The following is a 27,222-nucleotide window of genomic DNA, read 5'->3' as shown; positions in this document are numbered from 1 at the left end:
CTGACCAGGTCAGGGGCGCCACATACACGCACACACATGGCTCTGCACCGTACACGCACACACATGGCTCTGCACACGCACACATATGGCTCTGCAACCCCCCCATCCCCATCCCCATAGGGAACACATGTGGAGTACATACTCACCTGTCCTCGGTCCCCGCCGCTCCTGCACGTTCGTGCGCTGTCTGTGTTCTCTTCAGCACAGTAGTGACGTCACCGCTGTGCTGCAGAGAGCACAGACAGCGGGAGGGACAGTGATGAGAAGCTGCGCTGCGCTGCTTCTCATCAGCACTTTCAAATGTACCAGCATCGGTGATCTGTGATGCCGGTACATTTGAATGTGCGATCCTGGGCAGGGGGCCCGGTACTGGCGCTGACACCACGGCAGCTGCCGCCAGGCCCCGCCCCCAGGTCACGGACCCCACAGCAGTGCAGGGGGAGGTTACTGGAGGTGCGGGGGGAATGTGTGGGAGGGTGCAGGGAAGGGGGCGGTGTCTCCTCGCACTGTAGACACCCAGCAGGGAGGTGACATGCTGCTCCACATTTGCATGTCAATATGGCCCTGCCCATGTAGACGTGCAATGACCGGAAGCAGCAAAATCGCGGCAGGAGCGGTCACATGACCGCTCTGAGCCGGGGGAGAGGGGCTGACAGCAGGGCAGGTAAGTGGTCTCTATCTACTTACCTGCCCCAATGTAGCCCAATAGGGAAATAAAAAAAAAATGTCAAAGAAGCCGGATAACCCCTTTAAAGATACTGCATGATACTTCATTAAAGAGAGAAGACACCCCCAAAAGAGAGAAGACAGTCCAGTTTCCCTCCACTCTCTCCCACTCACACACATCTGATCACAGTATTACTCTGCTATCACACACACACACACACACACACACACACATCCAATTGCAGTAACATCCGCTCTCCCACACACCAGATCACAGTATCACTTCACTTCCACTAATTATGTGCATGTAATACTGCTTCCAGCCAGTAGGGGGAGTAACCAGTGTGAAACTCAGGGGGACCTGACAGTGACGCAGATGTCCCGGGTCTGGTAAATGTGATTCTCCTTGGGGGGGTGCCATCTTTTGAGGCAAATTGAATGGATGAATCCAGCATACTGTTCTTCTTGCCTATGAGTAAGGAAGGGGGTCCGAAACGCGTCAGCCGGAGCTCAGGTCTAGAAGAATGTTTTTATAAGTCTGTATTTTAATGAACTCAACAAATAAAGAAATCGGTATGCTGGATTCATCCATTCTATTTGTTGTAATCAGTGGATGCTAGCCACATGGATCTGGGCACCTGTGGATCCTATGGAAGGAGCAATAAGCCGCATTGGTCTTTAAATTGCCTTCTTTTGAGGGTAAACTTAGCCATGTTTCGCCAAAAATAAGACCAACCTGAAAAAAAGCCCTGGCACATTTTTTTGGGGGCAAAAAATAATAACAAACACTGTCTTATTTTTGGGGAAACACGGTATCTGCTCAGCCATCTGTCAGCTCAGTTGCTGCCTATGCAGAGCACAGCAGTAAAGAGTAAGTTATCAATGGCTGCTGTGCTATGCATATACTGAGCATGATCAACTGGATCTCTGCCTTAGCAGAGCACAGAAGCTGATGAAAAAACTGCTGCGCTCTGCGTTGGAATTGGTGAAAGCAGCCACTGGCTGCTTTACTCCTCCACCTCGCTGTCTGCTGCACCACTCGAATGATAGCTGAGTAGAAGGGGGGTTCATTTGGCACCCCTATGAAATCTGGCTCCTTCGCAATCTATGACACTGTTGATATGGGTAAGAAATATAGTTTTAGTGTCCCATATTTTGATAAGTCTTCCCCATGGTATTTTCAAAAAGCTTCTTTAGGCTGATCTTAGTTTTCAGCCTAAAGAACAAAGCTCATTAATCAAATATCAAAGTGAGACAGAAACAAACGTTAACACTTCTGCTACAGTCGATCAGTCGTAGACTCATTTAGAAGACAATCTGTTTTTTCAATTGGAAAGCCGTCAAAGCCCACAGAACCTTTTTATTTCTAAGCAATGCGACTGTGTTCTGGGAAAAGAAAGATTAGTACAAATGCCACACAAAGACAAGCTGATGTAAAAGAGGCAATATAAATGTTTATTGATGAAATGCGTGGCATGTGTGTTGTAAGGCGGCAGGCACGGGCGATCGAAGCCAAGCAGCTGTTTGAAAACACTGAATCCGAGCACAATGACCTATAAAAAAAGGGAAGAAAGAAACACAAATTATTGTCATAAAAACCAAGATTGAGCAGAATGACTTTCAAAAGCGTCAAAGCGCCATATTCTGTATAAAGCATATTACGGTAACAACGGACAGGAGACTGAAATCTGTCTATATCTCAATGTATTAGCTGTAGTACCCAGCATTGCCCGGGATAGTAACTAAGTGTCTCTCTCCCACTCTGTCTGTCTCCCTCTCTATCTCTCTGCCTCTGTGTCGTCTGTGTCTGTGCATCTCTGTGTCTGTCTGTATCTTTCCCTGTCTGTCTCTTTCCCTGTCTGCCTCTTTCCCTGCCTGCCTCTTTCCCTGTCTGACTGTCTGTGTCTGTCTCTTTCCCTGTCTACCTCTGTCTCTGTCTGTCTCTTTCCCTGTCTGCCTCTGTCTGTCTCTGTATGTCTCTGTCTTTCTCTGTCTGTCTCTGTCTGTCTGCCTCTCTGTCTGTCTGCCTTTCTATCTGTCTGACTCTCTTTCTGTCTCTTTCACTGTCTGCCTCTGTCCGTCTCTGTCTGTCTCCCTCTCTGGCTGTCTGTCTCTCTATCTCTCTGCCTCTGTCTATTTCTCTGTCTGTCTGTGTCTGTCTGCCTGTGTCTGTCCATCTCTTTGTCTGTCTGTCGCTGTCTGTATCTTTCTCTGTCTGTATCTTTACCTGTCTGTCTCTTTCCTTGTCTGTCTGTCTCTGTCTGTCTCTTTTTCTGTCTGCCTCTGTCTCTGTCTGCCTCTTTCCCTGTCTGCCTCTTTCCCTGTCTGCCTCTTTCCCTGTCTGTCTGTCTCTGTCTGTATGCCTCTGTCTGTCTACCTCTCACTGTCTGCCTCTCACTGTCTGCCTCACTGTCTGTCTCTTTCCATGCCTGCCTCTGTCTGTCTGTCTCTCTGTCTGTCTCTGTCTCTTTCCCTGTCTGCCTCTGTTTGTCTCTTTCTGCCTCTTTCCCTGTCTATCTCTGTCTCTTTCCCTGTCTGCCTATCTCCTTGTCTGTGTCTGTCTGTCTGTCTCTGTCTCTCTGCCTGCCTCTGTGTATGTCTCATGAATCATAGCTCCTACTAATGACTTGTAGCTCCCAGCTCCATTGACTTTAATGTAAGTAGGTTTTTTGGCGAATAACTGTAAAGCGTGGGGTTAAATTTCCCCCTCAAAACAAAGTCTATGACGTTCCCTGAGTCAAATGAGGCATCTGTGCAAAATTTTGTGATTGTAAATGTGACGGTGCGAATTTCTTTAGCGGACATACACACATACACACACACACACACATACACACACACACACATACACACACACACACACACACTCACATTCACACACACACACACATACACACACTCAGCTTTATATATTGGATCGGTCAAAACCTTAATGATCGTAAATGGGGTTTTTTATTGGTAGATTTTATCAAATCATTGTAGTTGATATAAATGTTTTGGCAAAACTGGAATTGAATCTAACATGGAAGAGAGGTATTAAGTGGGATGAGCAAATAGTTTTGAAGCTAATTAAATTCACCCTAAATGACACCCACACAAATTTGGGTTTTCTAGAATCCAAATGTTCTAGTGAATCAATTTCTTTGGAATATAACAATATGGTATCCAACCAGGCCAGCATGTTTCTGGACTCTTTAGGACAAGTAAAGGGTTAAAAAATAAAAAAAGCATTATATTCTCATTGAGCCACACATCTACTCCTTGCCTGGTTCTGCATTTGTTCCCACTGATTGTTGGTATTGACTCCTAGGCCACCGACACAACTCATGCAGAACAGACCGCACACACATGATTGACATCTATGATGTTTGTTGAGCCCAGGCTATGTGAAGTAGGATGCATGTCATAGACATCAATACCATGGGTGCAGCTTAGTTAAAGTGTGACATGCCGGAGACCTAGGAACTAGTGCCAGAAGCCGAGTGAGCTAGGTGAGTAAGAACCGAGTGGAGAACTGTGAAGGCAGGAATGGTGAGGGGCAAGGTGAGTAAAATATGTATATATTTTTAAGAAAAAAACCTTCCCTACCCATATGGCAGAGGATTATTTTATGACATATGCATCAACAGAGCAAATATACTTATCTACCAGGCACCGACAACAAACCCAGTTCAGTGCAACTCAACCACTCTATATACAGCCGCATCCTTCAGTATATCACTCCTTTCAGCCCCTATATACTGGCTCATCCTGCAGTATATCATGCCTCTCAGCACCCTATATACAACCCCATCCTGCATTATACCGTGCCTTGGCCTCCAGCCACAACCTTCAGTAGATCACTTTTTTCAGCCACTCTATATAGAGCTCCATCCTGCAGTGTATCACTCCCCCCAGTCCCTCAATACACAGGCTTATGCTACATTGTATCTTTCCTTTTAGCTCTCTCTATACACAGTCTCATCCTACGATAAATCATTCCTCTCAGCCCCTTGTAAAAAGCCATATGTCGTAGTACATCGCTCTTCTTATTTACCAGCACACAAGCACACCCTTCCTGCAAGGTATCTCAATTGCATGCATTTTTCAGTGTTTTTTGGTGCGTTTTTTTTAATCAGAAGGTGCAGATTTCACGCAGAAAATTTCTGCACCAAATCTGCAGCGTGTGCACATACCCTAAATATCATATTTTGGTAACACTCCTTCCAGATAATGAATTTCTGCACAGAAACCTTTAGTCTCCTTTCTCCTTTTCGACATGCTGCAAAATTGAAGTTTTAGCAAAAATTTGCTTTGCGTCAAATTCATTCTGAAGGATCAAACTTGGGTTTGGGGGATGGGTTTATTCTCATGCATACCAGACAACAATCTGCTGACACTTTTCTGAGATTAGCATATGAGCAAAAACTGTTGAAAATATGTTGTTATAGGTCAAAAATATGTTTTACGAAAAATTAATTATAAAGAATCAGTTGAAGAGTGGGAAGTGCATGTTATTCCCATTAAAAAAATACTTTAAAAAATAAAAAAATATGCAGCTAAAGCTTTTCTGAGATTGGCACACAAACTAAAAACCTGTTAAAAATATGTTACTGGCAATAACATAGACTGGGAGTAATGAAGCTGTCAGTACAGAGGAAATGATCCATACGTACTTGTTACACTGACAGCCGAGCTCAGGAAGGTCCTTGTACATTGATTGTTGTTACAGTTGCAAGGAAACATCTCTGAAACAATCTGTCCGGGTCCTGGGGTTGGTTATCACAGTCCAATTTATGGCTCAGAAAATGCCGCTTAAAGCCGTTGGGCACTGTTGATTGGCTGGATCTGCTGGGACCGTCCAAAGAGTTTTGTTCTATGCCTAAAGGGAAAAAAAAGGAAAAATTTCGTATTAATGACAGCATCATATATTGCAACTGCAAATGACAGAAATACCGAGAACAAGTCATATATGTTTGACTTTGCTTCCAGAGTAAACTTTATAGTTCCAAAAATATTTATTGGTAATGCCACATAGTCAAATATTCTTAGCTTCTGTTCCTGCGCCTCTCCGATCCTCCGATATGGCCACTTTTTTCCTTATATATAAAGCTCATCTTATTAGCCAACTGGGCATGACTCTCAAAAAGACTCCCATATAAAGATAGCTATGGGCCATGCCCACTTGGCTAAAAGCAGATATACAAATAGGGAAGAGAAGGTCATGTCTCAACAATAGAGAAGCACAGGAACAAAAAAAAATCAAACCCGGATTTAGGAAATTAGGGGCATTTATGGCAGGCAAAAAAATATTATACTTTTATGGCTAGAGATGAGTGAACTGGAAAAGTAGAGCTCAGTGTTCATACCGAGCACATATAGTTTGTTTGTTTTTTTTTTTTTAAAAAAAAAAAAAAGCAGAGTTTGGATTCGAATTCAGGTGCTTTACATATGCAAATTACTCACGCGAGAGTCGCTGTGCTCGGGTACACTCAGTGCTCAACCCAGTGTGAGCCGCTTGCAGTGTTTAATCAGCTTGTACCGGGGGTAACAAGAGCGTGATGGGATGTAGTGTAAAAAAAAATGTAAAAACCCCTTGTACTCTCCTGCGGAAGTGATCTATTTATGGCTGGCTGCATGTGGGAGGTGACCTGAACAGTCCAACTCTTGACTTCCATTGGGGTTCAGGTCAAATCCGGGTCCGGAGCCGAACTCTATAAAAAGTCCCGCTGAACCCATCGAACCAAATTTCACCAAGTCCGCTCGTCACTATTTATGACAACTGACAGGTACACTTTAAGAGCCACATATTTGGTCTTAACAATCATACCATAAGGATAGACACAAAACTGCCAATAGTCAAAGGGCAGCATGGTGTCTTAGTGGTTACCATGTAGTGCTGTAGTCCTGGATTCAAGTCCCACACAGAATATCAGCTTCTGTGCCAAAATCTGATTAATGGTAACCTATTCTTAGCTAATCAGTGCTTTTAGATTTTCACAATCTCTGTATTTTTTGTTTGTCCTCCTACTTTTTGAGGATAGACCACAGGTTTTCAATGGAATTTCTATTCTTATCCTACTCCAAAAACAACACCAACACATCTTGGATTAAATTGGCCAAATCAGCCTTTATTATAACAAAATATACATATAAATATAAAATTTTGGGGTAAGGAGGTTCTTGGAGCTCCAAAGCCTAGCCCACAAATAAACCTAAGAAAAAACATCTAGCATTACTTCCAGCCGCAACCATGGGATTGGGGCCAGCTTTACTGCTGACCACCATTTACCATACCACTGACTCCTAGGGACTGCACCCTGTAGAACCTCAAAATCTGCTAGGCAACTCCAAATTACCAAAACCAATAGGAGGTTACCATCTCCACGATGCTTAACTCCCACTCCAAATTTTTCACATCAACTACAAGAACCCCCCCCCACCGCAAGCCGAAATGACACCATCACCTTTTTCTTTTAAACTTCTTAACCCACCCTTAACCAAGTTAACCGAACATGTGGCCGGGACTGTTCCAGGTTGATAGGCCACCCCCACCTTTATTTATGGCCCTGCTCTTTTACCTACTCTGCCCCCCATTTCTCTCCCTTTGACCTTTTTACCCCACTCTTCTTAGCATTTTTCAAATTTTTAACCCTTGCCCAGCCCTACATAACTGAGTTATGGGATAACTTCGCCCATGGCTCCGCTAGGGCTATGCTTTATCCAATAACAATGGAGTTGGTACACTGATTGCCCTTTAGTCTTGACTGTACTTTTTTACAGGACATAATACAGCAGACTTCATTAGCGTCCATGCTGGCAGCCTCTGACACAAAGGGCTCCAAAGGACAAAGTAAAGGGACGGAGAGGATTCCACTGCCGTTTCACTTGACTTACGGCATCTTGGAGTCTTCGATTATCCTGCTGTCTAAGCCACCTTGCTAACAAACGCAATACTATACTAATTTCCATTCAACTACAAATCTTGGCAATCACACACTGCTCTGTTTGCACCATCATTTTTCCTCCCCTGTCCGGCATAGTACAGTTTACAGTGATCCTTTAATGAGATGTTAGATTTATAGGTTCAACTTACATCGGTGAAGATGAAGTCTTGAACAATCCAGCTAAGACAAGGAGCAAGACTACAGAAATCAATAAAGGGACAAGTGGATTTTTACTTTTTTGTACTTTTTGTCACAGTCATTTCAATGTATAGAGAAGTATTTTTCCGCTATAGCTCTTATACATTTTTGTAGTATTTGTGTGTCAGGAGTACATTAGCATAGCTTGGTTAGTCTCTTTGTCTCTTCATATTTTCAAGGTTTTCTTAAAGCCTGAACAACGTACTGTTACTGTATTCATCTGAATGTATAACATTTCCGATGTTCATATCTCCCCGGCAGCGGCAGAATGAACACTGATTACATTCCAATCCTTTCTTTTAGAATTCTCAAGGTTGAGAGATATATTGTATAATGCTCCTTGTTAGAGTTCAACTTCTGTGACACATCTGTTTAGTTACTCTTATTGTATATATTTCTATTTTTGTTATGATTTCATGCAATGTGTATCTCATTTTTACCTATTATCTTTCTAACTTTAACCCCACAATATCATCAAACATATATTGTCATCACAATGGTAGTATTATAAGGTTGAAAAAGCATAAAGTTGATTAAGGTCAACCTATAATCCTATAGTATTTGTCATAGAGAGGAATTAGATCTCTGGATAGTTGACATATCCACCCCCATATTGAACATATGGGATTAATTGTAACTGGGGAAAAGAGAGGGAGATCTGACACTTCAAGCTCCATTAAAATTAGACCTCCTGGTGTGGACAGGTAATTCAGCCGATACAGCTGCTGTAAGGCTATGTGCCCACGCTGCGGAAAATGCGCGGATTTTGACGCGGATTTCTCGCGGAAAAGCCACGGATTTTCCATAAATCTGCAGCACAGCTACTCCCCAGCCATTTCTATGGCATTTGGGAAATGCTGTGCCCACGCTGCGGATTTTTCCGCAGCGGAAATCGTGCGGATTTTCGTGCGGAAAAATCTGCAGCATGTCAATTATTGTTGCGGATTTCTCCGCAGGGTCCCATATACTTACCTGCCTCACCGGAGTTACTTTCTCCGTCCGGTGTACAGGAGCGCGGTGAATCCAGGTACAGGAAGGAAGAGGTGGGCGGAGCCTGCACGAGCTCCGGTCATGTGACAGCCGGAGCTAGTTCAGGCCCGTCCACCTCCTGCAGACGCTGAGAGAGTGACCCGGCTGCCGGAAAGCGAGGTGCTGCATGATGGAGGTAAGTATGAACTCCCCCGATCACTGCAGCACTTGTTCTGCATTGAGGATGCAGTGCCGAAGCCATGGTACTGTATCCTCAATGCAGAATGACCGCACCATATCCGCAGGACATTCTGCAGCATGGAAACAGACAAAAGTTGTGGTGCTGTTTCCTGGGAGCACCTGCGGAATGTCTTGCGGATATATCCGCAGGACACTGTCCCCGTGGGCACATAGCCTAAGCAGATGAAAAGCTTGGGTTTTGTATATTCACAGGAAGAGTAGTACCTTTCCACAGAAATCAGCTTCCTCGATTCAAAGGACTGTATCAGACACTTGGGCACTGATGGTCAGTGATTAATATTGGGGTTTGTATCTATCCGATTTTTATGGGAGGTATATTTTCAGCATCACAATCACGAGAGATAGAACATGCATATTTTTTCACAATTGTGATGCCTGCCTATAAGCTACAAATTAATATCGGGCGGATAGATGACAATACGTATATCATATTTCCTTCCTATCGAAGATGTCTTGGAAGTTGGGAATTTCATAATTTTTCGACACTGAAGCCATATCCCATGACCAGCCCTGTTATGAGTCACTAGAGGGGAGGTATGTGGGTTTAACATATGTTAATAAAAGCACATACCAAATTATGATCCTTGTTTAATGCCAGGAAGGTACATTGCCATGTAGGATTGTTCCATGTTACACTGGAGTCCTTCCCTCCATAAATCTGAAGCCACTTCTGTGACCCAGGTTTAGTAATTTTCTTTCATTATTCCATTTTATTTTATGTAATTGTATATGCTGTATTGTTTTGGCTCCCCTTGTAACATCTTTCTATACATTTTTATAAAGACTGTCTACTTTCAGATTAAATATATAAAATGTAATAGCTTTGTTCCTCTTGCTCTGTAAATCACATCTCCGAAGCCATACGCTACCTGTAATGGGTGTCCAATTGGCCTATAATACAATTGGTGGTGGCAGGGAGTAGTTGCTTCTGTTATTGTGGAGTTGGCAGTGACTATACCAAAGTATATATTTACTCTTTGAGGTAGAATCAGTCATGTGTATATACTATACGCTCACAGGCAACAGTGGCTTTCACTACTAAGAAATTATAATCGGCCTAGTAGGGAAAGCTGCCATTGCCTCTTCCATTAATCATCTGTCAATTGCGTATTGTCCTGACGATTGGGGGCAGTGGAGTGGTGTACTGTCCATGACAAATTTCTGGCAACGGTGGGATATCTGTGTGGGCTAAGACGCCGACTTCTGAAACACAACTGTTCCTACTAAAATATGACTGGCGATACTAAAACGTTCTTGGAAAAGGAGTATTTAGAGGTGCATGAAATCTAAGGCTATATTTCCACATCCAAAAATTGTTTTTTTGTGCTATTTATTTCTGCAATTGTCCTCACCAAAACGTTGATAGCAATCTGCTAGGATTATTGTGTTTTGCAGTGTTTTATGCAACTTTGAAGCAGCAAGATTCCTAATTGTATATACATCTCTGCTATTCTAGTGGTTATCCGTATCCCAGCTACAAGTTAACTGATTATATATACTTTTCTGCTATTTATATACGTACAATGGTGCTTGAAAATTTGTAAACCGTTCACAATTTTTCATATTTCTGTATAAATTTAACCAAAACCTACATCAGAAGTCCTAAAAGTGGATAAACAGAATTGAAGGGGAAAAAAACTGTTTGATTTAAAAAACATGGATCTATCAAAGTTTGAGCTTCACAAAATGTTTGCTGAGATGTATCATGGCATGAAGAAAGGAGATTCCTGAGGACCTCAGAAGAGTTGTTAATGCTTAATAGGCCGTAAAAGGCTATAAAATAATCTCTAAGAAGTTTAAACTCTATTAATCTACAATCAGACAGTTTGTGTACATACCAATAAAGAGTAAGCCCGGCACAACCGTGTGGGACGGTGCTCTGAAGTAAAATTTAGCCAATATAGAATAGAGAAACGTCGGCACACGTGAAAGAATAGAGGAAAATTTGCTTGAATTTAATGTCTTTATTTTGTGAAAAAAAGGGGTAACAAAAGAATGTCCCTCATACCACCGACGTTTCGGCGTGTAGCCTTTATCTGGGTGATAGGGATCTGTGTAAAAGGATTTTCACAATTATATAGTTCAAAGTGAAAATATGGGTACTTTGTAACAAATGAAATCAAAATCACAATATAAAGGTAAACAATGACAACAGGTATTATTTTGAATAGAGGAGGAGAATTGAATTCGGGGATATTGGGATATGAGGTTCTTAATGTTCCCCAATGTTTTAGGATTACACCTCTAATCTTTTGTGAGAAAGGGTGATAGGTATTGACAAAAGCCACTCTGGGGCCCATTTGTGTCCTATCTTGTCTGGTAGAAGGTGTAAAAGTAGCAATTTCTACGGGATAGCCCCGAGCTGTGAATTTGTCTTCCATTTGTTTATGCCTTATGGAACGTTGAGAGGGGTTGGACACTATGCGTTGGACTCTCATATGCTGTGATAATGGGAGTGCTCTTTTGGTGTGTTTCGGATGAGAGCTGCTGAAGTGCAGAAGACTATTTTTCATCCACGTATGAACATGCTGAATATATAATGGGTGTGTATAGACATAAGTGGTCTTAAATTGTGCCATAAATGGTGGATCGATAGGGCCTTTCACACAGTCCCCCCAGCGCAAAGGAGGTAACAATCTGAAACACTCTCCTATTCAGCAGTCTATATGCGTGCATACATATACCACTAAAGAGTTTATATACATTGTATTTTTCTCTTTTTTTCTTTCTGTTTGAAGCCCTGGACTGACCCCTAGGGGTCATAGGGTCAACTTGAATTTTCTGAATCCCATCATTTTACTATGCATGTAATGCATATAGAATATGGATGTTATCCTCATTATATTTTCCTTCTCTTTTAGAGCCTCTTTGATTCAACACGAAACGTATTTTTCAGTGTTTTCTCTTCATCGTTATTATCTTTGCTAGGTACGCATTGTAAACGAAAATAATCTTTATATTGTGATTTTGATTTAATTTGTTACAAAGTACCCATATTTTCACTTTGAACTATATAATTGTGAAAATCCTTTTACACAGATCCCTATCACCCAGATAAAGGCTACACGCCGAAACGTCAGTGGTATGAGGGACGTTCTTTTGTTACCCCTTTTTTTCACAAAATAAGGACATTAAATTCAACCAAATTTTCCTCTATTCTTTCACGTGTACCGAAGTTTCTCTATTCTAGTTTGTGTACATATAGATGAAATTGAAGACCATAATTAACCTCCCCAGGAGTCGTTGACCAACAAAGATCACTCTAAGAGCAAGGCGTAGAATAGTCTTAAAGGCAACAAAGGAACCCAAGGTAACCTCTAAGCAACTAAAGGTCTATCTCACATTAGCTAATGCTAACACTCACACGTCCACCATCAGGAGGTATGCATAGCAGGATTGCAAGGGGAAAGCCACTGATCTTCAAGAAGAAAATTGCTGCCCATATGCAGTTTGATTTCAATCATCTGCACAAGCCAAAATGTCATTGAAACAATGTTTTGTGAATGGATGAGACCAAAATAGAGGGTTTTTTTATTAAATTAGAAGCATTATGTTTGGAGAAAGAAAAACACTGCATTACATAACAAAAACATCATACCATCTTTGACACACGGTCTTGGTAATAACATGGTCTGTACCATCTAGACCATGATGACTCCTATCATTGAAGGATCAATGAATTCTCAATCATACCAGCAAATTCTAAAGGAAAATATCAGGACATCTGTCCATGAGCTGAAACTCAAAAGAACATGGCTCATTCAGCAAAACAACAACCCACAGCACGCAAATAGTTCTACAAAAGAATGGTTAAAGAAAAATAAAATTTTACATTTTGTCCAAGTCCTGACCTTAATCCTATAGAAATGTTGTAGAAGGACCTGAAGTGAGGAGTTCATGGGGGAAAAAACACCAACTTGACAGAGTTGAAGATGTTTTATACAGAGAAATGGGCTAAAATTCCTTACCGGAAACATTTCTATACAGTTATTCCTGCACAAGGGGGTCACACCATATACTAAAAATACAGGTTGGCATACTTTTGCTACTCAAAGACATGACATTGGATCATTTTCCTTATTTACAAAATGGCCAAGTTTAATGTTTTTGACTCATTTGTTTAATTTGGTATCTTTACTTTTATAAAATCTGATGTAGGTTCAGATCAATTTTATGCAAAATTATGGAAAATTCTGAAACCTTAATAAACTTTCCAGTATTGATGTAACTGCCATCCAGCTGCATCTACTGTTTCCAGCTTCACTTGCTCATCTGCCATCCTGCATACCTGTCACTAGGAGTTTTGCACAAAACTCACCAATTGTCATGGCGGCCTCAGACGCTGTTCACATTACAGATTTTGACATTCCACCCTATGGTTTCTCTGGTGCTTCTGAGCTACACAGGCAGGCTCGGGTGTCGATCAGCTGTGGGCTCATTCATGATCAGGCTAGCAACAGTTAAGCTCTGCTAGCCTGCTGGTTACCTCTAGGATCACTTGTTGTTGGATGCCTACCACATTGGCTCCCTTCCTATTTAAGATGGCGGAGTCTATCTTCCCACACCAACTATAGTTAATTGCTGTGTTCGTGTGTGCTGTTGTGTCCCAGTTCTGCTGGTGATTGTATTGCTTTGTGCTTGAAGTTGTTGTGGAGTTCTCCTGCTGTCTTGTTGCTTCCTCCCTGCTCTTATTTTCCTCCTTAGCTCTTATTGTCTTATACCTTTGTGTGAGCGTGCTGTGACATACACACCCAGCACCACAAAAATGTTAATAAAAAGTAAACCTGTGTGCCCAGGAGTGTGACCAGACCATAACCACAGCCACCATTGGAACCAACACTAGTTATAATATTCCAAGAAAAACTTCCGAAACATGCGTCGGGGTGAGGGCAGTGTGCTTCATCTCCAGGTATTATATTGATACAAAAAAAGATTTATCTCTCTGCAGCCATGTATTAGGATATACCATTTTGAGACAAGCGGTCTGTCCTTGGATAGTTTAGCGGTGGATATGATCAGTATATATTTGCTAGTCAGTGTTATGCTTAATAATCATTAACCTCATGTATCTCTGATCTTTTGGATACAGTGTAGCAGTGAATGCAACCAACACACATTCACTTTATATGTATGGATATAATCAATAAATTATGCTATGTAGTTGCACCTGTACCTTATTATTTATCATTAATTATTTATTAACCATAAGGATTGTTGAACTTAATTTTTTACACTATTTGATATTGATTATTAATATTTATTATATTTAACTAGGTGTATCTGGTCATAGTATAACTGCATTCCTGCACTTTATATATCTATATATACTGTATTTTTTTTTTATCTATCCATCCATCGCTGTATATTTACACTTGTCAATAGATATTTTATAATATACTTTTTTTTTATCACTGCAAACAATGTTTAATGAGAGAATTTTGCAATTTTTTTGTAATCTGTTCATATTTATTATATTTTTTTTATCTTGATGCTAATTATTGGTGAATACGTATACTGAGCGCATCGCCCCCCCGTTTTTTATTATACATTTAGTGAGATTATTTTTATGTCCAATTTATTGGTTTTAATTATTTACATTAATAAAATGAATTATATTTCTTACCATATCAGCCCATAACAGTGGATAAAAGATGAGCTTAAAAGAGCAAAAACAAAATTTGTCTGCGGCAAAAAAGGGTTTTATTATGAGGTAATTTTTCACAATAAATATAATAGCTGGACTGGGAATTTCATGGAGCGGTATAGCCACATTGGGCACATAAACAATATGTATTTTTTATGCGTTTCTGATGCATTTTTTATACATTGAGCTAGGCTTCAAGAATTATTTTGTGCTTGAAAAGAAGAGGATGCAGAAAGATGAGCCGTTTTCATCTCTACAACTTTGATTCTTGAAGTGGCGATCAACATGGGGAGGCTAATTATCATGACCATCATGCGTGGTCATCGAGAGTAGGATCCCAGGTTCTATATTCATCCTTCTTTTGGAACTTTTCATGTTTCCTCAGCTACTTTTTTCATTTACTGTGACTTGAATATGGATTTTTGGTTTTGATCAAAAGAAGAAGGCTCTTTAATGTGATTAAAGTTCATTACGATTATTAAATACGTATCTCGAAGCCCTCAGAAGATCATTATTTAGTCAACTAGTTTCAGAAGTCATTTAATTAGGGTAGCATGAAACAAATATTTGGAGCCAAGAAAGGATCAAACCTCATCCTGGGAAATCAGAAAAGGCTTTTTAAAAAGATCTAGCTTGTAAATGTAGTCTACGTCAAGTGACTGCAGTATAATTGTATCCGGAAGGTACAACAACTGGTCAGTGAGTATATTAATACAAACTATAGCATGAAAAAGACCCGAGGGTAGGATAAAAGTCAATTTAAGACACTACATACCACTTATTCCCATAGTAAAATTGAGCTAAAGGGGTTGTCTGTGAATTCTAGAAATCTGGGTAAGGGCAGCAATAATAAAATAAGGATTATTCACCTATTCAATCTCCTATTGTTCTAGCATTGCCACTGCAGTGATCCTACATCTATCATAATGTACAGTCTTCAGGAGACTGCTGCAGCACTGACTCAGTGGTGATAGCTATATGTACAGCAAATGACCGTTGAGGTCAGTGACTGTCTGCAGAGGTCACAAGAATAATATATGTGATGTCATCGCTGGAGGACCAGTGAAAACCAATTAAGTTATGAATAATGAGCATTTTATTTTATTAACATATTTACTGACCATACAAAGCGTGAGGGAGATGGCCAAAAGACTCATGACAACTGTGTAACAACTCCTATTAAATCGAATAGGATGAGTAGAGAGCTGTGGAGAAGAAGCGCAATAGGGTTTTACCCCAAAAACACATGGGGTAGAGACAGGGAGCAGTAATACTCACCAGATGAAGTTGTGAAAGTCACAAATACTATACAGGCATGGAAAACTTGGATCAAGGCAGCAGCAACCCAGACTGCAGATAACAGAGAACAAACTTGGGGTTAGTTAGTTAGGAAAAACAAAGGCTTAGGGGGATCTAATCACAATGTATAAATATATGAGGGGACAGTACAAAGACCTTTCCAAAGATCTCTTTACACCTAGGCCTGCGACTGGAACAGGGGCATCCGCTAAGTCTTGAGGAAAGAATGTTTAATCATAATCACAGATGAGGATTCTTTACTGTACGAGCAGTGAGACTATGGAGCTCTCTGCCGTATGATGTTGTAATGAGGGATTCACTAGTAAAATTTAAGCAGAGCCTGAACGCATTTCTTGAAAAATATAATATTACCAGTTATGTATATTAGATTTTATGACAGGGTGTTGATCCAGGGAACTAGTCTGATTGCCGTATGTGGAGTCAGGAAGGAATTTTTTTCCCCATTGGAGCTTATTTGACACATTGGGGTTTTTTTGCCTTCCTCTGGATCAACATGTTAGGCTACAGGTTGAACTAGATGGACTTAGAGTCTCCCTTCAACCTTAAAAACTATGAAACTAATAGAGGAAAATAGGGTTTTTATGAGCCGCGCCAATGATCACTTCTCAGGTATTCAGATTAATGGATCTTTATTTTGCATAGGTTTACGTGTTTCTGGAGTCTCAGCTTCCTTTCTCAGGACTGTCAGGCATAAGAACACATCAAATCGCTTCCAACAAGCTTACGCCACCATGAATTCTAAGTGAAGACGGCGCAGTCTTCACTTAGAATTCATGGTGGCGTAAGCTTGTTGGAAGCGATTTAATGTGTTCTTATGCCTGACGGTCCAGAGGAAGGGAGCTGAGACTCCAGAAACGCGTAGACCTGTGCAAAAAAAGATCCATTAATCTGAATACCTGAGAAGTGATCATTGGCGCGGCTCATAAAAACCCTATTTTCCTCTATTGTTCTCTATTAAATCGAATAGGAGCTGAGCTGCAGTACCGGGGAATGTACAGAGTGAACGAAGCTGAGCTGTTCCTGTTACATTTATTGCTTGCATCCAGTTACCACTGGAGTGTCACTATGTGGCTTCAGGATAGCAAGGGACAGAGCTTCTATACTATCCCTCAAGCTAGGGGACCCTAGGCTATCCCTAACCTCAGTGTTACCCCTAATGGTGGAGATGCAGGAGTCCCAAGACTGGCTATTCTCCTGTCCAGAACTAATCTGCGCCGCCACAAGGGAAAGAAGGGGCAGGAGTGTGATGGCAGCATAGATAAAGACAGGGGGAAACCAAAGCTCAACATACTGCAAACTCACAGGAATAATCAATAATAGACTAAGGAGAAAAGCAAGAGAAGAAAGTCAGCAACATAAGGACAACAAAGGTTAATCCCACAACTACTCACAGCAATAAAGTACTACAACCACCAGTAAGTCTGGATGACAACACCTCACCAGACCAGTATAGACTAGCTATAGCTGGCATTAATGCAAGAGTCCAGCCAGCATATACAGCATAAGAAGGGAGCAAACATGATTGGCTGCTCCACAGCATGTGATCAAGGAAATTAACAAATAGCCCAGTAGAGATTAACTCTTGCTTTCCCTGCCTATGAACCATAATTCTGTGAGTCTATTTGTGCATATCACAGACATCAGAGAAGTTAGCAGTTAACTGTGTTTTCACAGATCCTGATGCCACCATGACAGTTCCCGATGCCTGCAAAAACCTCCTTGTGACATGGAAATAAAAACAGATTGGTGGAGGAGCCAAGTCGGACGTCTACTGATCTGATCCTAGGAATAAAACCTGCCAAACTCAATAGAGGACTGTTGGTTTGGTCAATTGACTAGCTAGCAGCTATCTCAGCTGGTGGTGGCTTACCTACCGGAGAGCAAAGCGATGGTCAGTCCAAAATTGTAAATGCCTGATAAACATCTCCTATGACAATCAGTTGTCTGGAGCCACCATACGCATTAGACTGTAGGCCAAACCCATTAATATTGGCGAGTTCAGACATTAGTGTAACTTATATGGGTGTCCCGGACAATTATTGTTGGGGAAGATGTTGATCGGGCATGACCAATTTTTGGAACTAAATTGCATAGACATAATAAAATTTCAAACTATAAAAAGGAATCCATCATCTTACACTACATATATGATTATTAAGCTACTTGTATTCAGATTTTTACCATTATGGTTATGTTCATTACTGTGATACAGACATTCCGAATGTTAAGATACAGTATATGTGTACGTCTCTTATGCTCCGGGGCAGGATCTGAAGAAGTACCGAATTCCAATAATGAATTCACAACATTTTAACTTGCATTGCTAATTCTAAATCATCTCGACACGAAGATGAAAGGACGCCTGGCTGAGGCATGTATAATTGAAAACAACGTCTGCATTCAAAGGCACAGTGTGGCTAAAGTCAGACGTAATCTTTACGGTAACCACTCTCATTAATTGTTTGTAAGTCCTAATTTCAAACTACGGGGTATAATTCATGGCTTTTTACTCTTTTTTTACCAAATACCACCAAACAAAGATCTGATGACCACAAATAAAGTAGAAAAAATTGTCATTTCAAAACTAAAAGAAAGTGTAGTCTAGCAACAGATTTAAAGGAATTGTCCAAGTTTGAAAAATGTCTTCTCAAATACCATTTTAAAGGGATTGTCCAATTCACTTGGCAACATTCTTTTATTCCCACTCTCAACTTCATAACATAATACAGCTGTAACATTAGGGCCATGTTCAGACATGATACTGGAGGTTGTGACTACCTACATATGTGGCTATCTCCTTTCATCAGCCCAAGGTTGTTTTTAATTAATGTTAAATCCTACCTGCACTTTACATTTGTAGGCGTCAGATGTATTCTGTACAGTCCCTGACAGACGTTCTGTCACTTATCCATGTTATGTAAATAAAAGCTTATAACCTGACTTTAAATTCATCCATTGGTTTCATAAATTACTCTTTTAAAAGCTGAAACTCTCCGAAATTTAGTTTAGGTTATGAAAATAAAGTTGCTGCAAAGCTGAAATATTGATCATTTAATGAACACAACACAGAAAGGTCAGATTTTGGCAAGACAAAAGTTTTGTCGCCTTGTCAAATAACACACCCAAACCTAGCTTACATCCTCACCTGTGCTCACTAAATGATCGATTAATTAGTGGGTGTGTATAAAAAGAAACCCAGCACCCCAGACCTTCACTTGAACTGCAAATTGACCTGTGACAACATGCCAAAAACCCACCCTGCGACCAAAGCCTTGATTATCAAGAGGCTGAAGACCAGATCCACTGCAGAGATGGCTGGCACCTTTAGGCTGTGTCCGCACTTTGCTTTTTTACCTGCTTTTTTGCTGCTTTTTCAACTGCAGCGTTTTAATGCCAAAATGCATGTGTTCTGCTTTTCAAGCAAAGTCTATGGGAATTTGGGATTTCTTGTGCGCACTTTGCTGTTCAAAACGCTGCATTTTTGTGGCAGAAATTTGGGCAAAAACTCTGCTTTTAGGCTATGTCCACACTTTGCGTCGAGGTACTTGCAGTTCAAAATGCAAATGGCAAAAACAATTGACATGTTGCTTCTTTAAAAAGCAGAGTTTTTTCCCAAATTTCTGCCACAAAAACGCAGCGTTTTGAACAGCATAGTGTGCACAAGAAATCTCAAATTCCCATAGACTTTGCTTGAAAAGCAGAACGCATGCATTTTGGCATTAAAATTCTGCAGTTGAAAAAGCAGCGAAAAAGCAGGTAAAAAAGCAAAGTGCGGACACAGCCTTAATGTGTCTCAGCATCAAGTAGAAAGAATTAAAAAAAGATTTGAAGAGACTGGATATGTTTTTGACAAGCCCAGGTCTGGCAGACCCCGCAAGACAACTGTTCAGGAGGAACATTTGTTGGTTAGAAATTCTAAAGCCAGCCCCTCTTCCACTGCAGCAGAGCTCCAAAAGGCCTGGTCACCTCAAGTCCCTGTGTCAACTAGAACAGTTTGTAGGATTCTGTCTTGAAATGGCCTTCATGGTTGAATCAGTGCCCAGAAGCCAGCGCTAAACAAAAGGCAATTAAAAAACGTTGGCATTTGCCAAGTCCCACATCCTGCTAAACAGATGGACGCTGGAAAAGTGGCAGAAGGTGGATTTCTCTGAAGAATCTTCAGTTGAATTATGCCACAGCTGCCTCAAATATTGCAGGAGACCTACTGGAGCCCGTATGGATCCAGAAAACAGTTACGTTTGGTGGTGGAAAGATCATGGTCTGGGGTTACATTGAGTATGGGGTTGTGCGAAACATTTGCAAGGTGTTAGGCAATATAAATAGCCAAGAAGTATTAGCTACCTCTTACATTCCCAATCATGAAAGGGGTCAAATTCTGCAGGAGAATGGTGCTCCATCTCGTACATCCATCTCTACAACAAAGTTCCTCCTGGCAAAGAACATCAAGGTGCTCAAGGACTGGCCTGGCCAGCCCAGTCACCAGACATGAACATAATTGAGCATGTTTGGGGTAGGATGAAAGAGGAAGCTTGGAAGACAAAACCAAAGAATCTAGATGAACTCTGGGAGGCATGTAAGACGCATTCTTTGCTATTCCTGATGACATCATCAATAAATTGTATGAATCATTGTTGAACCGCATGGATGCAGTTCTTCAAATTCATGGAAGTCACACAAAATATTAAATAGGGCTCTAATAGCACCACAACTTCATGCACCAATGTTATGCAACATATCTTTGTATTAGAAGTTCATTTTTTTTGAATCTCACATTACTTTCTGTGGGCGACAAAACTTTTGTCTTGCCAAAATCTGACCTTTCTGTGTTTATTAAATGATCAATATTTTAGCTTTGCAGCAACTTTATTTTCATAACCTAAACCAAATTTTGGAGGGTTTCAGCTTTCAAAAGAGTAATTTATAAAACCAATGGATGAATTTAAAGTCAGGTTATAAGCTTTTATTTACCTAACATGGATAAGCGACAGAACTTCTGTCAGGGACTGTATATAGCAGTAATGCAGTCTAAATTTTATATATTCAGTGTCTGCATATATCTTCGGGCATACAGAGTGCTGCTTTATCCTTTTGTTTGTAAATTTATAGATGGATGGATAGAGAGAATCTGCCTGCTGTAGGACATGAAGGCACTTGTCTATAGAAATGTATTACTGGCTGTGAGGTTAATCAATAGGAAGATAAATTGGGGAGCTGGCTTCCTTGGGTGGCATTGACATCTGCGTTGCTGGCTGCCAGTGAGTGATCAGGAGATTGTGTTTGCACGTATCACCAGTGCTGATAATCAACATTGTCATTTATCACACAGACAAGAGAGAACAACCTCAAGAGAAAGAGAAAGACATGGTAATACCAGTCTGTTTGCTTTGTTTCCAGTCCATTTGTTTAACCCAGAAATACCGCTGTGACAGAGGGGGCTACTAGATGCATGGGATGAAAGAGAACACACAATGATAATAGTATATATTCAAAGTATGAGTTCAGTTTATATTTTCTCTCTTAAAGGGGATTTTTCACTGGTTTTTTGAATTTCAAAAGAGTACCTCCTGATATTGGTGATGTTCCACTGATTCCAAAACAGTTTTTCTTTTTCTTCTTTGCCCCTCTGTTCCAAAGTTATTCCCTACAGAAATAAAGATTCAATATTTCCTTTTGACCAGCTGGGCGTGTACCACAGAACTTCTCTGTGGGCGTTTGCATTTTCTCCTCAAGACTCCAGCCAATAAAAACATGGCCACTCCCACAGAGAAGTTCTGTGGTACACGCCCAGCTGATTGAAGGGAATATTTACATCTTTATTATCAGGGGGCCATAACTTTGTAACAGAGAAACATAAAACAAAAAGAAAAACTGTTCCAGAATCAATGAAGCAGCACCAACTTAAGAGGGTACTTAGTTGTGATACCAATGTGATATGACTGAAGATTGTGTGATTTAGATAGGGATCATAATCATAAGATAGGACTGATCCCAGATATTATTTGACCTATCAATAATTCAGTATCAAAGAGATGTCCTCTGAGTAGCCAATTTCTATGACCAAGGAATACATGTCAAACAGATAATAAGGAAGTCACATTTACAGTTCCACTTACCGGAAACTTGTGGTTGGCTTAAAGACAGGTTTAAGGAAGCTTGCATATGAAATTTACGGCTCATTGCAATATTTCACTAACCCTATGGTCAAACTGTGGTCGGCCAGTTGTCAATTGGCAGGATGTGCAGGAAATGTGCAGGAAGCTGCCGGTGCCCACAGCAGTTGTGGTCAAGTTACATGAACATGACTCAGCTGTCACATGCTGGTGACCATTTAAACAACCTACAAAGTTTTCCTATAAAAATACACCAGACTCGCTTAATGTTAGGGAAACCTTCCAGGATATTGAAGTGTACGTACGCACTGTTCCTGTGATGCAAGATGCCATGTTGATTCCTTATCATTAACTCGAGTTCCCTCCGATGTGAAAGGATTGCTACAACATAACGGTAATGTTGATGCATATTTCTGTTATTGTATAAGTTTCTATGACTATAGTTCTTATGCCTATGTACCATTGACTATATATATTCATGTGCTATTAAAATAAATAGTATCTTGCTATAAAGAATATTAGTATTCGTGCCTGATTAGGATATCAGTGAGCGCTTCGTAAGTACGGGCTTTCAGCCCCCTTTTTAGTAGAATTTAGCAAGACATAAATTGGCGTAGTCGGCAGGATTACTTCTATAAGAAGTAATTAACAAATTTTTGTAATTTAGAAATTAAAAACATATATTTGGCAAATTTCCAGATATTTTTCAATCTTTTTGCATAGTGTCAAAATGTTCAGAAAACGTAAGGATAATGTTAAGGAGGTTGTTGTGGAGATCCCATGCTGGACTGAGGCTCCCTACAATCTTATAGCACATGAATTGGTCAATTGTGGATTGGCAGAACAATGGCAGAATAAGCTCAAGGGTTGTGAAGCTACTGATGTTGTGAATGTACCCAGTAGTGCCCCTGTGAAAGCAGGTGATGTAGTGTCTTTAGCACGGCACAAACAATGGCAGGATAAGCTTATGGGTAGTGAAGCTACTGATGTTGTGAATGTATTCGGTAGTGTCCCTGTGAAAACAGGTGATGTAGTGTCTTTAGCACGGCACAAACAATGGCAGGATAAGCTTAAGGGTAGTGAAGTTACTGATGTTGTGAATGTATTCGGTAGTGTCCCTGTGAAAACAGGTGATGTAGTGTCTTTAGCACGGCGCAAACAATGGCAGGATAAGCTTAAGGGTAGTGAAGCTACTGATGTTGTGAATGTATTCGGTAGTATCCCTGTGAAAGCAGGTGATGTAGTGTCTTTAGCACGGCACATCTGAATTTTGGCAAGTGCATATAGTGTAATGCATGAGCGTAATCTAAAGATACAGAAGAAAAGTTCCCAGAAAAAATAAAAGGACCTCGAGTAAAAATTGCTGGACTAGGTGGTCAAGTGATCACCGGGGTTCAGACACAGGTAGCTTTGAAGATAGGTAATTTACCTATCAAGGAGTATACGGTACTGGTAGTACCTATACCAGAATATATTTTGGGAATTGATATCCTAAAATGGATGACTCTTAATCTAACCGAAGGAAAATTCTCCTTTGGGGTTATGTCTTGTCATAAGGAAATGCAGATCTCACATTATATCAATGATATAATGATACAAGGACAAGATGAGCAAAGTGTGAAAGATCAATTGACAAAACTGGTTGCTCATATGTGGAGTAAAGGATGGGAAATCAGTGATGCCAAGGTTCAAGGACCGTCTCAGGTGGTAACATTTCTAGGGATTCAGTGGAACAAGGGGCACAGAGAGATCTTGCCCAATGCCAGACAGAAAATTATTAATTTTCCGGTCCCTAAATCCAAACAGGAGACTTAGTCTTATATTGGATTGTTTGATTTTTGGAGACAACATATCCCTCATTTGGGACAAATGTTGGCTCATTTGTACAAAGTAACGAGGAAAAAATATGAGTTCCACTGGGGAGAGGAACAGCAAAATGTGTTTGAGATGGTCAGGGAAGTGTGGCAAGACATTGAAGGGATTATTCAATCTACCAAGACCACTGTATTTCATGTCGATGCTCATGTCCCTACTAACTCACTTGAACGTTTGTTTAATTCAGAAGCAGATAAAGCAGCAGCCATCAGACAAGTCAGTCCAACAGTTGACAAGGCAAGGTACAGCTGTTTGGGCACACCAGAAAGAGCGACGCCTTATTCAGCAGGTTTAGACCTCAGTACATTGGAAACTGTCGTGGTACCCCCAGGTAAGGTAAAACCAATTTCAACAGGATTGGGTTGCCATACACCAAAGGATCATTATGGTCAAATAGCCACTCGTTCTAGCTTAGCGTTAAAAGGAGCCATAGTGATGGGAGCGGTAATAGAGGCAGATCATCAGGGAGAAATCAAGGTACTGATGCTAAATTTGGGAAATGAACCTTTGATATTGATGAAACACCAGAAGGTGGCTCAGATGTTAATAATTCCAATAAACTTGTCTGAAATAAGAGAAGGAACTGCCCCAGCAGAATTAACAATACGGGGTACTAAAGGTTTTGGATCCTCTAATATTAAAAATGTAGGAGCAAAAATATGGATTCAAAACCTCCAAGGACCGCCCTCAGAGACAGAGGTAATAGCGGTCGGAAAAGATCATACTCTCCTGATAATGAGACCAGGAGTGGGGAAGTGGGAATATGTCCCACAAGAAAAATGTTATTTACGAGAATAATAGTGTATCTTTATTTGCAGAAGGTGTTGTAAATAAGCGGAATCCATGGTATCGGTTACTGAGAAGAGCTCGATAGTGATGAGATGGAGAAATTCCTGTGTTTGATGTTTGCCTCTCTGGTCGTTGGATGGACAAGTCTACATCAGGAGGAACCTATGGCGAATAAATTTCTGATGCACCATCACATTTTCAACACACAGATTGCTGGATCTGTACACATTCTCCGGTTACAGCCACCAGTATCCCTTATCTGGATGTCCCGGTATCGATGGAGGAAATCTTAAAGTAGAAAAGTTGTTCTGATCATCTTGCTGATAAAGACACTCGAAGTGTTCGTCTATAGAATACTACAGTACCCATTTCCATAGTGGGATGGATCAATCTTCCATGGTGGCAAGGCAATTTGAATGCGACAGTCACCAATTTGCAATATCTGGCTTTTAAGGGACGAATTTGGGTACCAATAAATAAGACTGGACTGACTAACCTGGGATTCATCCCTATAGGGAATATGAAAATAAGTTTTGGGACAGCTATAAATACTGTAGATGCTTTTAAACCCAGCTTAGTGGAAAAGACAATTCATGATATGATATGTTATGGCCTTATGCCAATATGTTCATAAATGGGACTAGTGAAACTTCTAGTAACATATCGGGAAATGTAATGTGTAATGATTCCTTTGAATATCGAGCAAATGCCAAAACACATGATATTCAAGGGAGCTTTTCAGATAATATTGCTTTTAGTTTTAATATACTGTACAAAAGTAGTGAAACTGATTATATTTGTGATTCAACGTTTATCTAAACAAAGCAAGACAATTTGTGGCAAACAATATTTCTTGGTCATGGTATGGTATATTCCGAGTGATCTTCTTCTAGTGGAATACTGATGATGGAAAATAATCCCTGGGATCAAGGACCGATTGTGATACCAATGTGATATGACTGAAGATTGTGTGATTTAGATAGGGATCATAATCATAAGATAGGAGTGATCCCAGATATTATTTGACCTATCAATAATTCAGTATCAAAGAGATGTCCTCTGAGTAGCCAATTTCTATGACCAAGGAATACATGTCAAACAGATAATAAGGAAGTCACATTTACAGTTCCACTTACCGGAAACTTGTGGTTGGCTTAAAGACAGGTTTAAGGAAGCTTGCATATGAAATTTACGGCTCATTGCAATATTTCACTAACCCTATGGTCAAACTGTGGTCGGCCAGTTGTCAACTGGCAGGATGTGCAGGAAATGTGCAGGAAGCTGCCGGTGCCCACAGCAGTTGTGGTCAAGTTACATGAACATGACTCAGCTGTCACATGCTGGTGACCATTTAAACAACCTACAAAGTTTTCCTATAAAAATACACCAGACTCGCTTAATGTTAGGGAAACCTTCCAGGACATTGAAGTGTACGTACGCACTGTTCCTGTGATGCAAGATGCCATGTTGATTACTTATCATTAACTCGAGTTCCCTCCGATGTGAAAGGATTGCTACAACATAACGGTAATGTTGATGCATATTTCTGTTATTGTATAAGTTTCTATGACTATAGTTCTTATGCCTATGTACCATTGACTATATATATTCATGTGCTATTAAAATAAATAGTATCTTGCTATAAAGAATATTAGTATTCGTGCCTGATTAGGATATCAGTGAGCGCTTCGTAAGTACGGGCTTTCAGCCCCCTTTTTAGTAGAATTTAGCAAGACATTAGTTTAAATTAAAAAATTGAGTAAAAGATCCTCTTTAAAGCAGAATTCCACCAAAAATGATCTGACATCATATAAAGACTTATCTGATGATGACTGTTCAGACTTTGCTTAGAGATTTTCATGACATTGTACATTGAACGTAATATTTTATTTCCAATGTAGTAACTTTAGGATCACTGGGGGTATAGTACCCACAGCAATCTGAAGAATGGAGCTCTAGAATCTGGAAACCAGACTATGCAGAGCTTCTACTTGACAGGAGTGGAAGTGGTCATACCCCAGCGTTGTTCTCATTTTTTTTTTTTGAGCAGTCTCATAGAAAATGGATGGAGCGGAGATCAGCTATACTCACCTCTGCTCCAGTGGTCACAACAGTCAGCCCTCCAGTGATCAGTAAGTTATCCCCTAATCTAATGTACCACTTTGGGAATAAACTTTTATGGTTAGTCAGTAGCCAAAAAACAGAAGTCTTTAGGATGGAAAGTAGTGCTCCAACCCCCCTTTTCCATCTATGCATACCTTATCCTGCTGCCAGGACTGTGGATTATAACGTTATAATAAAATGGTGTTCCTGGGACCCACACAAGGAGTGCACATTTTTGGGGGGCTGTAAGAGTTGACGTCATCAGAAACTTATAACCCTAGGAATGTTGTATACAAGTAATATTTAGACATTGTATAAAACAGTTCTCAGATTCCTTTATCTTTCCAACTATTATTTTCTT

General features: G+C 40.5%; 1 protein-coding gene across 3 annotated transcripts in view; it reads right to left on the bottom strand.

Moving 5' to 3' along the window:
- Positions 1-2,095: 2,095 nt before the first annotated feature.
- Positions 2,096-27,222, bottom strand: part of SHISAL2A (shisa like 2A) — a 104,015-nt gene continuing 78,888 nt past the window's right edge. Inside the window, exons 3-5 of one of the 3 annotated variants that reach the window (XM_075321063.1) lie at positions 15,943-16,014; positions 5,322-5,527; positions 2,096-2,219 (exon numbers count right to left, since the gene is read on the bottom strand). In XM_075321063.1, the coding sequence (XP_075177178.1) occupies positions 5,343-5,527; positions 15,943-16,014 (257 nt within the window). In that variant the 3' untranslated portion in view covers positions 2,096-2,219; positions 5,322-5,342. Of the gene's footprint in view, positions 2,220-5,321; positions 5,528-15,942; positions 16,015-27,222 lie in introns of those variants that run through there. The other 2 variants (XM_075321064.1, XR_012725045.1) reach the window with 2 other exon arrangements.

The sequence above is a fragment of the Anomaloglossus baeobatrachus genome, chromosome 8, assembly GCF_048569485.1.
Source record: "Anomaloglossus baeobatrachus isolate aAnoBae1 chromosome 8, aAnoBae1.hap1, whole genome shotgun sequence".
In the NCBI taxonomy this organism is placed as follows: domain Eukaryota; kingdom Metazoa; phylum Chordata; class Amphibia; order Anura; family Aromobatidae; genus Anomaloglossus; species Anomaloglossus baeobatrachus.
The sequence above is the reverse complement of the archived record's forward strand: the minus strand, read 5'-3'. Positions and strand labels throughout refer to the sequence as shown.